This window comes from Neocloeon triangulifer, unplaced genomic scaffold (genome assembly GCF_031216515.1).
Source record: "Neocloeon triangulifer isolate White Clay Creek 2 clone unplaced genomic scaffold, ASM3121651v1 ptg000013l, whole genome shotgun sequence".
Taxonomy (NCBI): Eukaryota; Metazoa; Arthropoda; class Insecta; order Ephemeroptera; family Baetidae; genus Neocloeon; species Neocloeon triangulifer.
In genome coordinates, this window is record NW_026775555.1 from 847,579 (window position 1) to 859,967 (window position 12,389).

Consider the following 12,389-nt stretch of genomic DNA (forward strand, 5'->3'; position numbering starts at 1 on the left):
AATTAAAGGAAGATTATCTGGCGGCCGACCCGATTCCCTAACGAGCTGTTTTTCCGTTAATTAACGCTCCTCCCATCTCACTTAAGAATTCATATTATGGCAGTGCAAGCGAGGACGATGCGCGATAATGGTACAGAGCGTCGCGAGCAGATTTCATGTAGAGCTACTAATCTGCCGGTTACGGTGTTTATCGCACGCCCGGAAAAACAACCCCTTCATTAAATATTCCTTTTTGCATGCGGGGCCGTTTCTGTGTGATGAGTGTGTGTCGCTCGCTTGTTTACGTGTCACTCTGTCGTGCTCTAATTAAAAAATAACACGCTCCGGGCATGGATTAACCATGATTCAACCCCGTTTTTGTATTCTCTGTATTCAGTTCGCAGCCCTCGCTGATGCCGTGATGCTCCAAGCAGATTGTTTGGTTTTTCACGTGTGAATGCGTTGGATTTTTTTTTGTGCCGCTCGCAAATTGGTGCATTTTTTTGTCTAGTACTGCAAACAATTCTGCACCAATATTCGTCAGCCTTCAATTATTCGTAATAGGCAACCCGCACGACCGGAGTGTCCACCCTGTTGCATAACGTGATTTCCCCGGAGTTCTGTCAAATTTATATTGACGCGTGTTGACCAACCAGTGTTATATTAAGCGCGCTGGACCAAATCGTAATTTAGGAAACTCTACAAAAGTTTGGCGGTGAATTTTTATGGTCGGAAAGAATGCGGGTTGCCGCGTAAAAAAAGCGGAAAGAACATGTTTTGATGAGGGAGTAATGCATTGTTGATTACAAAATCGATATGCTGCAGCCGGGAAGGAAGGATTTTGGGATAAAAAAAGGAAAATCCGACTTTGTACCTTTTCGGTCGGAAACCGGAATTCAATTTCCTTTAATGCTGCTTATAAATAGACATAGCACGAGTCCTTGGTTAATTTCACGCGCCTCCAGAGACAGTTCAAAGATAGGCTCCGTTTTAATCAAGCCGCTACGTGCCAGAGGCGATCAGCCACGTCACACCACCAAACAAACACACACCTCGCAGATTTCGCTACACACAGGGATGATAAATGCCTAGTGACACTAACTACCCCCTTAGTGGCATTTGACCCTTTTTTGTTTTGCGATCAGGGTCATGTGATTGGCATCTCGCACTTTCTTCCAACGGTTGGAGCGGTGCCATCACCCAACCGACTGCACTTTTGTTTACCTACCTAGCCGCGTGCCAAGAGTTGATTTCCATCCCTGCTTTTGCAGTTCGCAATCTTCACGCCTTGCTTAACTCTAAAACGGTCTGGTGCGACTCGCACGCTTCGCAGCGTTTCAAGCCATAAAATACCGCCAGGTTTCAATTAAGTTGCTGGTTCTCTCCAATCTACGTTTGAGATCGCTCCCCAAATCAGATATGCCGATAAGAGCAAATAACGACGCCTCCAATTTCAAACCGCAGAGCGTCTTCTGCTTGAAAATCGTCGCACTTTCCTCCATGGCTGCGGTGGAAATTAAATTTCGCAGTGGAGTCATTTGAGGAATGTGTCGACTAAATAAAAGTTATGTCTTTAGAACTATGCGCGCACCGTTTCTGAGAGCAAAACCGTGTAATGCTCTTGTGGCAAAGGCGATCTCTACTTTTGTATTTTGTGCAAGAGGGTCCGCGATGACAGCTTTGCGGTTCAAAACTTTGCTGATTTAAAGCGTCTTAAGATGCAATTCTGATGGTAGTGGTATGCTTGACACACTTTTATCTTTATTTTTCAATTTCTTATGCTTATTGTTAGAATAAAAGAGAAAAATAAATATAGAACACAAAACACAAAGTTAATTGGTGATTAGAAATTTAAATTGGCTTTTTCTCGATGGGTTTTGTGAGTTATTGGAACAATATACAATTCAAAAAACCTATCAAGGAAAAGCTGACTTTAAATTCAAATAACCATGAATCAACCCTCGATCGTGAAATTCTACTACAAAGTTCAATGTTTTAAATTATTTTTCTTAATTTTATGTGGTAGCATTACTGTTTTGTTGTTCAGAAAAACAATTTATTCATATGATTTATTATTTTCTTACATTTATCGTATGATTTTAAATTTTGTAAACGAAAAATTTTGTTTTACGTTAGATTTGATTAATTCTGCTTAGAGTGGAATGCATAATTTCTGCGGCGTCTAATGTCAAAGACCGGAGAGTTTGCACGCAGAGAGCTCTAAGTGGGCCTCCTGGGAAAGGCGTACGCTCGCACCACTCAGCCTGCAGATATCACTCACTCGTCCCTATTGAACTGCTTCGTCATTTGTCTCAACGCGCGGGCGCGTCTTTCCACTTGTACATTTCCATTATTTCGTGCAGCAAGAACCGGGATTTAATTGACCCAGAACAATTCATTAATATCCCAGGCACGCCATTTGTCATCGCTAAGTGCCGCTTCGTATTAAAGCGAGGCTTTCGAGTTTAAATTACAGTTTCGCAGGTGCAACGCCCTAAAAATTCCTCTTTTGGCTCTAAACTCTGTAGATGCCGATTTTTGGAATGAGTTCAAAAGAATGCTTATTTATGGCCCTCGCTCATGGCGTTTTTATGCCTTATCTCTCCTCGTGAAAAATGTCCCCTGCGCACATCAATTGTGTGATATTTGCTAGCAACGGAGTCAATGGAGCGAATACACTGAGGCGATTACGATGACGTCTGAGACATCTTTGGAGCTGCTTTGGAGCTTTATGGAAACAATAATTGACCTTGGTTTCGGTCGGAATAACAGACGAAATCGAAATCCCCTTACAAAAAAGCTTACTTTTTGTTTTGTGAGCAGTCAGCTTCGGTATTTACAGAGAAGTGCTTTTCAACATCTTGCTTTTTCCTTCGCGAGATCAGAAACGTGAAACCATTCATCTCGGTGCAGACAAGAGAAAAACACGCTAGATGCGATTTCTTTCGTTTGGAAAAGCATTCAAAACGGGCTTAGTACCACCGCCTTCAACTTTTAAATGGATTTCCAAGCCAAGCTCTAAAAATGTCTGTTAAAAGCGTCGTCTACAGAAAGATTTGTCCAGGAAGGATAACGATTAATTCTTTTTCTCTCTTTAAGTTGTACGTACCAAGACGCTGTAAACAGATAGAACAATAATTTATGGCATTTTTATGGTCAAACTGGATCTTTCGATTATTTAATTTTTCTACCACAAAAGCTGTTTGCTTCGCCTATTATTATTTTTGTCACTGCTGTAGAAAAAGAAATTAATTCAGTAAAAAACTTTCCGGGAGCATACATATTATATATCATTTTCAATTTTAGTTTGGAAATTAATTATTTATTCTATTTATTATACAGCTAATTTGAATTCAAGCTCCAGTTATATCAGAGGCCAAAAATGACGTAGATACACTTTAAAAAAACACACATGCGAGTTGGAAAGAAAAAAACGCCCTGCATTTCGAATGAACGCTCCGTTAGTGATGAGATTTCGCCGGCAGCAGGAAAAGAACAAATCCATTTTTCGTCGTGGGCGCGGCAACTTTTCTCGCATCGGCGAAGTGGGTGAGCGACTGCTGCTGTTCAATTTCTCGCCCTCTCTAATGTATTTATCACTGGCGGTGCCGCGCTCTTTCTCCGTGTTTTATCGTCACATCTTGGAGCGAAAAGTTTCTCGAGTTGCTATGCCCGGCCCAACATCTGCTGTTGTGCTTTATGAATTTTTTACAACCCTCCATTTTAATATTCGTCTTGTACATGGACGTGACGACTTTAATCTGCAGTTCTGTGTGCACTTCACGAGTGAGCGAACGCGCGGGTCTGTTTTTTTATGCCCTGCGGGCTAAAATGCTTAGCGAGCGCGTTATTAGGGCGGTTGTTGTTGCGCCATATCTATCGACTGCCTGCCTGATTGATTGATCGCTGCCTTTTAAGAGAGCAATAATGCCGGGCTGTAATTGAAACCGCCCCGACAAAGGCAATAAAAAAGAGCCCGCGCTTTTCAATATAGAACCGGAGCCGCTTTTGTTGGGAAAAATTCGCGACATCACAGGGAAAATAAAATTTTTACTAGGACAGGGAAATATTTTGGTCATTCGGTTGAACAATAAATAATATAAAGGATATAATAAAAGCTTTTCATAAATTCATGCATGGGGAAAGTTTCCCATTTCCCATAATGATAATTCTATAAATACCAATTTGCAACCAAACTATTAAAAATGTGGATTCAGAAACTGAGTCAGTGTGTTGCCTTTTGTTTTCAGGTTAACGTTTTAAATGGAAAAATTAGTTTATGGAAACACATCCTAATGTGTTTTGGAAAGAATCAAGTTAAGTTGAAATTCTTGCATTTTTATTCGTTTTCTGAGCATTCGTTTTCAAGCTCGTCTACGTTCAATTTCTTTTGATAAATTAAAGGGGAAACTGGAATAAACTTAACAACGCAAACACGACACAAGTTTTCATTTAAAAAAAAAAAAATGCAAAAAACACTCACACTAACAAATTAGCAATAAAATAAAATGAAATGAAAAAAATTTAAATTCTTAACAAATATGATTCTTTTTCATGAAATAATCGTATGTGTATGAGACTTTTAAAATAAATTTGTGAAAGTTTAATCAGGTTTGCTTCTCGTGTCAAAATCAATCGGTTGAAACTGTCCAAATCCCAACCCATTGATTGAAAATTTGCATTGAAACAAGAACCACAAGAAAACCCCTTTTCTTTTCCAAGGCGAACGCAAAGCCATGGCTTATTTACAAGATCCAATTAAATTTTTCTGCGTCAGTCAAAGGCAATATCTGCAGACGTGCTTTTAATAAACTTGCCAAGCCAGTGAGCATTTATTCAAATCAACCCTTTCCGCCTGGGCGCACGCCTAGTTAGCCTGCTGCTAAAACAAGCGCGCGTTTTCCTCTTGCAAACAAAATATGCAAATTACGGCGCATATTGATTGGGCCGCCTTTTTCGCCGTCCCTTCACCAAGCAGCCCTAGCTCATTACAAACACACGACGTCGGTACGTGTAATCCCGTTGTGTTCGTTCCGCTCTAATTTGTCTCTTGTTCACACTCGACGGTCGCGCGCGTCCACTGCCCCGCTCTGCCGCTCTTCTCGCGATTTGCACATTTGCGCGAAAACTACATACAGTGACACACACCCGCCGTGATTGATACCCACACAATTAACGGGCGCGCAGATTAACGGCATATATTAAACTTATTCGTCCCTTGGCACGCATGAATCACACTGACCGTTCGTTCGCGGTTTAAGCTGTCACCCGCTCTCTATTTTTGCTGCTGAACGAAAGTGGCCAATAAAAGTTTTATTGTGTGTCATCTCTTTTACGGCTAGATTTTTTTTTATCATATTTTGACAAAACCCGTTTCAGGCTTCAGATGAAATTTGAAGTAAAATCAAAATGGATCAGAGAGAATTGGAGAGTTTACAGCATTGCCAATTTCTGGTAGCACACCTATCAACTCGTAAATTTGTTAACTGCGAGAATGTGTGTTGTGAGGATTGATTAGTTTATCCGAGGAAGCCAAAAGTTTCTCACTGTAAAAGTAAAATCAAAATCTCCCAAACAAACAAATCGGCTGTTTGTTTGATTTGATACTAAATTGCAAAATTTACTCTGAATTTGTAAAATGTGACACTCCTGGCATTTCAAAAAGGAAAAAAGGAATCTCTGTGTACCCCAATGTGGATTTTTGAAAAATCTTAAATTGGTATAAACGGGCCACCAAAAAAAATTAATAAAAGTTTACAATTAATTGTTTTCAATGATTATCTATATAGTTAATATTGTTGTTCATTTTCCCTCATTGTAGAAATGTGTTTATATTCAATTATTGAAAAAGCATTTTGTTTCAATAAAATGAGTTTTCGGAAAAAATGGCCACTACTTTTTAAGTTTTTGAAATTTTAATGAATTTTTTTTATTACGTCAAACCTTATTTTCCAACAGATTTTTTTGTGTTTATTTCGTCATAAAAAATTATCCCTCGGGGAGTAAAAATGCTTTAATATCAACCGCAGCATAAGGCAACCTATAACGCTACCTTTTTTTTTTGTGCAGCCAGAATTCTATTTCCGCGTGCCCAGCGGGAGAAGTTTACCAAGCAAAAAAAAAAAAAAAATGATAATTATGCACGCTTCGCCGGTGCCTGACCACCTGCGCTCCGTTCCGTGAATGCAACCGAGCCTTCAACACCAGCTTGAAGATAATGATTTTTTTAAAAGCACGATTTTCACCCCGAGTGGGTTAAAACTGCATAAATTTGTTTGCCAGCAAGGAGGTGGGGAAGGAAAGTTTTGCAGAAAAGCTGGCTGATTGAATATGCGTAAATGAATTGGCAAGACCTACAGAACTTTTCCATCCACCGATCAAATTTAATTTCCATTCGGTAAGGCAGACAAAGTTGCGCGCTCCTCCCCATTATTATTCGTTCTGTGCCAGAAGAGCAGAACGGAGAGAGAGAGGAAATAACAAAGCGGTCGGCGTTTAGCAAAGGGGTGACATGCCAGAGCGCACGAGCGACTTCAATATTTAAAATCCCTCTTTGCAAATTAAAAGAGGCAGGGAGCTCTCCTTTGTTTCGAATATGCAAAGCAAAGGAAGTCGCTCTCGCTTGGTGTGTGTGCTTAACCACTTAGAAGCAGGTTAAGACAGTTTTTATTTTTTATTATACCAGTATTCATGCTATGAACTTTTATTTTTACTATGCCGACGCTAAAATTGGATTGTTAGTCAAAAACACCGCGAGGTCGCTGTAATATGATGTAAGCGATTTTCCTGAATTTTATGCGTCGCTTATATCCGATGGCAAAAAACCAAGGCACATAAAACTTGCTAAGAGCCGAAGGAAAATTACAAGAGGGGAGAGAGAAAAAATGTTTTCTTGCTTTATTACTCTGGTGATAATTTAAAACGGGCTGCCCATGATGGATGAAGGCGCTGCTTTTTGCCTTCACGCTTGGATGCCGGCACTCGAGCAGGAAAGAAAAATACTCTGCGGTGTAATTAAAACTCACAAACGCGGGAAAGCTGCTCAACATGTATATCAATCACTTGATTCCGCACACTCTAATTAATTAGTGGCGGCTTTGTAAATTTGCGAGGATGGATTTAAATAATCATCGCCGTGTTAAGTCAGTCGACGGCGCATCTCCGGCGGCATTGTCTGACACTGTGATTAATGATTGGCGATGACTGCACTCGCTTGTCTCATTAAACTCCACCTTTCAGCCGGGATTATTATACACGGTTTTCTGTCGTTATTATTCGCGCGTTGTTTCAGCTGGAACAACTTTGGGCGGACGCCGCGGATTGAATGCTTATCAGGCGCGAGGACAAGAAATGAATTCCAAGTGCGGAGTAAATAAGAAAGACGGAGGCACTTTTTTATTGCCCTCTAATGAGAAATTGAGCACGAGAGGAAAATGAGCCGGCGATCCAATTTTCTTCTCAGAACGCTCTTAAGATGGGAGGAGTAGCTTCTCGCCAGCCGAGCTTATTTAGAGAATGACGAAAATGGAAACGGAAATTCGGTCCTTACCGGATAGCGAAATGTAATTTAAAAAAGGCTTTATTTGTTCAAACTCCTTCTTCCTGCTTTCAAAAGGAGCCATTAGAAGGATTTCAGTGCGAATCGAAGTTGCACTTAATCAATGCCAAAGCCACCGAAGCAGCGTCAGCTCGGCAGCTTTTTAAAACTGGACGCTATCAGATGGCTGTATTTGTCAAGATTTACGCCAAGAGCAGCGGCCCTCCACACTCTCTTTCCGCTTATCAGGGTTTGTAATCCGCTGGATTCTGTCACGTTCCGCCGCCCGAATCACCTCGCCGGCGCCCACCCACCAGCAGCTTTTTAATCTGGAACACATCTAAATCCCAATCACCACGGGTCTTCCTTTAAAGAACCCGTCTTCACCTCGTTGCGGCAGTGGTTTACGCGGTCCAAAAGTGTGGCGTCGCAAATGGCGACTCAACGGTGAGCAGGACACAATTATTGAAAAACGGACCTGCCAGGCACACATTTGATTGAGTAGATTTTGCCGACTAATGACACACAGGCCTCGCTCTCTGAAAACCATTAAAACTTTTCGGCTGCTCATCGTCTCCTTTGCAGCGAAAGTTTGCCTGAAATCCACTTCACGCCACTTTTCTACTTTTTTTTTGCAAAGAAGTCACGTGTTGAGAGTCTACATGCGTTAGGCCGTCTCGTTTATGCTCTAGAATATTGAGATTGTTGGTTTTGCAAAAGTTTGTGCGAAAAATCCCAGCTTGAGCTTTACTGCCGAGCTGGACGGATTTCGAGGATACTTTCTGGCCGTTTTTCCCCAGCAAGGCGATCTCTTGTCGCCTCTCGTGAAACGTAATCCGGCCGCTCGTCATCTTGAATGGGGTGAGAATGGAAACACCTGCCGGCGCCGTCCGGTATTGAATCGATCTGGCCGGCCGTTCGGTCGGTCGGCAAGCACCTTATATGTATTTGGCGCACAGGAAAATAATGATTGGACGCGTGCGTGTGCCCGTGGGCCGGAGCCAAAACATCAACAAACGGTAATTACGCCATAAAGGAGATGTGCCATTGTGTGCGCAAGAGAAAACCCAGTGGCGCAGCTTGATTTATCAAAAGCAGTCAACCAATTAACGGGAATTTGAGTCAATCAAGCGTGAAATGCTAAGCAAACATTTTCTAAAGCTCTCTACGATGGAAACGGCGTGCGCCGGGTAATTTATGGCTGCTGCAATTGTGGTGTTTGCAAACGAGTTGGCGCGGGTAATTGGCAAAGCCGTAGACTTGCTCAATGAATTAACGAGTGTCTACGCCCCCTCAGCAATCAATTTGCAATAACGAATGACTAAAATAGCATGGATTTTGAATTCTGATTGTTTATTAACAGAGTTTGGAACCAGTGAAGAGTCGTATCTGATCTACTGTGCATTTCATCAAACTTCCAGCTTTTTAAATTACGCAAAATTATAATAATGTATGTCATTTTTACTCATTCTCCATCACAAATTACAATGTAAATCAAATCAAAATTATTTCTATTTGCTTAATTGGAAATTGGCAATTTTTATGTTCATTGAATTTTTATGGAGGGTACAAAAAAGTATTTTGTATAAATATTTTTAGTTTAAATAAAAACTCATCTGACAAAGTTTTTCCTGATTCTGTATTAACTCATTGAAATCAAGTGAAATTCAAAATGCATTAAATAAAATAAAATAATATGATATGCATAATTATGATGAATTCATGACTATTTAATTATTTTGAAAGAAATTTTAATTTTAAACCGACTAGTGTCACGTAATTTTACTTTTTCTCTAGTAAATAATTCAAAATAATATCGTTGTTTTGTTTTATAAATAATTTACATTTACTTTTAAAATAATCTGTGCTTTTTTTTTAATAATTCGAAGTCGTATAAATTGATGGTAGTAAATATCTTTTCCACATTTTTTCTTGTTGAAAAAGTTACAACAATGGAAAAAACAAAAATTAGAGTTGTTTTCTATTTCTTCTTGTTGCAGATGTGGCCATTGTTGAAATTTGAATGCAGCGATTTTTATCACCAACCGAAAGTTCTTTAAAACATTTGCGTGTAATGGACGGCCTGATTCACAAGAAAGTGATCAAAGTGAACGACAAGGTTGTTTTGGAGCGTACATCAAAATTGGGAGACATGAAATCGGTTTGCGACGACCACAGAAAGATTCTGACCCAAATGGCACTCGACGGAAAGTCGTCTCCTCGGATGCCATCGGCGACCCACAGGCGACCCACCGAGGCCAAGCAAAGACAGCCGGCGGGTAGGTCCATCGACATTGCTGCCCATTTGAACTCGATCGAGGCCGAGATCAACCAGCTCAGGTCGAAGAAAATGGTCCTGGCCAACGAGAAGTGCAACTTTGAGGGCTTCTGCAGGCAGCTGAAGAGTGACGTCGGCAAACTGAGGGAAACCAACGCCAAGCTGAACCAAGAGGTCAGCAAGGAAAAGGGCGAGAGCAAGGCTCTTGAAGAGTACAGGACAAAGGTGCTTGCCGACTTGGATGAATTGAATCGCAGCATCAAGGAGTGCAAGGAGAGCCTACGGCAAAAGCAGATCAGACTGTCCGAACTGAAAAACGCTGAGTGCAAAATGGACGAGAAGCTGCGCAACAAAAGTGAAATGCAGGAGAAACTGACGAAGTTTCAGAAGGAAATGGTCAAATTGGAAAAAGAAGTTTCCTCCAGCAAGCAGCAGCTGCAGTCTCTGAGAGAGGAGTCGCAGAAGCTCAAGGTGGAAGTCGAGCACCAAATGAAAACCAAGAGCGAGCTGGAGGGCACGCAGAAGTCGTGTGCGAGCCAAGTCGAGAGTCTTCAGAAAAAGGTGCTTCAGAAGCAAGAGGAAGTGAGCAAGTTGACCACGGAGCTGATAGAACTTAAAACCAAGGTGAGCGAGCAAACTTCCATCTTGGAAGACTGCAAATTCAGCAGCTTGGAACTGGAGGGACTGGTGGAGGAAGCCACCACGGCCAAGAGGCGTCTTGAAGAGGACGTGCGAATCAGTGCCGAGGACGCCAACAGATTGGACGCACAATACAAGAATATGGAGAAGGATTTGAAAGAGGCGAAAAATGGCTTGCGGGCGATTGAGAAGCGTCGTGCGGATCTACGGAGGCAGAATAGTGAGATGGAAAAATCGGAAGAGAGGCTAGTGGCTGAAAATAAGAACATGGACAACAAGGTAAATTTAACTAATTAGTTTATTTAAACAAATATTTTAAGTTTAATTATAAATTTCTCTCGCATTTCTATAGTGACTTATTATTTTGGACAAAAATTATATATTTTAAAATTTTTTAGTTGACCGATTTGCGAGGAATGTTCAGTAGAAAGAGTGACGACTTGAAGAAACTACGGCTCAAAGTGACCGAGGTCAGCAAGAGTGTTGAGAAGATGAGGGAGGAGGAAAAGGAACTTCTTAAGCAGTTTGAGGAAATGAAGCGCAAAGAGAACAAAGACAAGACTAGCAAAGCACTGATGGCCACTAATTTGAAGCGTCTCTCTCAAGAAATTCGCACCATGCAAGAGCAGGAGAAGCAAATGACTGCAGAGAAAACTCAGTTGGAAAGCTACCTGAGCACTCTGAAGGAAGAGGTGGTCAGGATGAAGGATGGCGCAAAAGAAGCGGAGTACGAGTTGTCCGCGCTCCATCAGCTGGAGACCCAGGTGTCGCAGGAGATCGCCAAGACGAGGACCAAAACTGAGCAGCTCATGATCTCTGAAAAGGAGCTGCTCCGCAAGGTGGAAATGGAAAGGTTAGCCGAGTTTGAAGCCATCAGAGAGAAACTCGTCAGGCGAAAACTGAATTCGGAAGAGAGCATCTACTGCAACTTGAAGCCGCAAGAAAAGTCAGGAGCACCAGCTGCTCTGCCAGTCAGGGCTGCAAAGAAGACCAAGAGAGGCTGGTTTAGCAAGAAAAAGGTTGCTCCCGAAACTGGGAATAATCCGTAGGAAAAATAGAACCAGGAAATCATAAATTCAAAACAAAAAACATTTTTTTATTCTTGCTTACATAAATATACTGCGAGTGACTGCGAGTTTTAAGGACTTCTGATTGACAAAGTCAAATCAAGTCCTTACAATAATATAAACAGATTCTTTCGATTGATGAAAGACAATTGGAAATTTTAATCACCATTGTTGTAAAGACTTGATTTGAAAATGTCAATAAGGACTCGTTAATTTTGAATTCAAATACTTTATTTATTGATTGCGGTTTTATTTGTTTATTTCTTTAATTTTGATGAATAGCAGAAGTCATAAAGAGCTGAGCTACTGAAAAGTATAATTATTTTGAAATATATTATTAATTATTATTATTGCTGTTTATTTGCCTAAATTATTATAAATGCATTTCTTACATTCAATCGTTGAAAAAAATTTATTTATTCTGTGCATGTTATAAAACTATTTTTAAGAAGTAAAAGTAAACCCACGCAGCCCAGTGTGTGCCGCTCAAGAGACGATTTCCCTTTTTGCCCGCGCCAGACTGCTGTCTTTAGTCTTTACTCGCGGACCATTCATCTTTCTCCCTGCGAGAGAAAGCAAGATGATAAATCTGTTTCAATTCCAGCTCCATACGTCGGCCATAAATATCGCGGCTAACGCACGCGGCATCTCTCTATTTTTCTTATTTATTCGTCCATGATTGGGGGGAAACAAAATAAATCGGCCGGTGATATTTGGATAATCCGATTGTTATAAATGGCCGCGGCACACGCGAGAGCCTAACTGTTGAGGGCAACAAGAATAATGAAGCAGATCCACAAAGGCGAAATAAAAGGTCCTGTCTGCCAGTGTTTGTACCGCAGCATTGCGCCCGCCGTCAAGCAAACAATCGATAAAGACTCGGGCCGAG

General features: G+C 41.1%; 2 protein-coding genes across 3 annotated transcripts in view; one reads left to right on the forward strand and one right to left on the reverse strand.

The window, feature by feature from the left end:
- LOC132198901 (zwei Ig domain protein zig-8-like) overlaps nucleotides 1–12,389 on the reverse strand; it is a 146,297-nt gene that overhangs the window by 103,814 nt on the left and 30,094 nt on the right. The gene's annotated exons all lie outside the window — the stretch shown is intronic.
- On the forward strand, nucleotides 9,591–11,482 carry LOC132198664 (uncharacterized). The gene is made up of 2 exons (XM_059622815.1): nucleotides 9,591–10,712; nucleotides 10,832–11,482. The coding sequence occupies exons 1-2, from the start codon at nucleotides 9,591–9,593 to the stop codon at nucleotides 11,480–11,482; spliced, it is 1,773 nt and encodes a 590-aa protein (XP_059478798.1).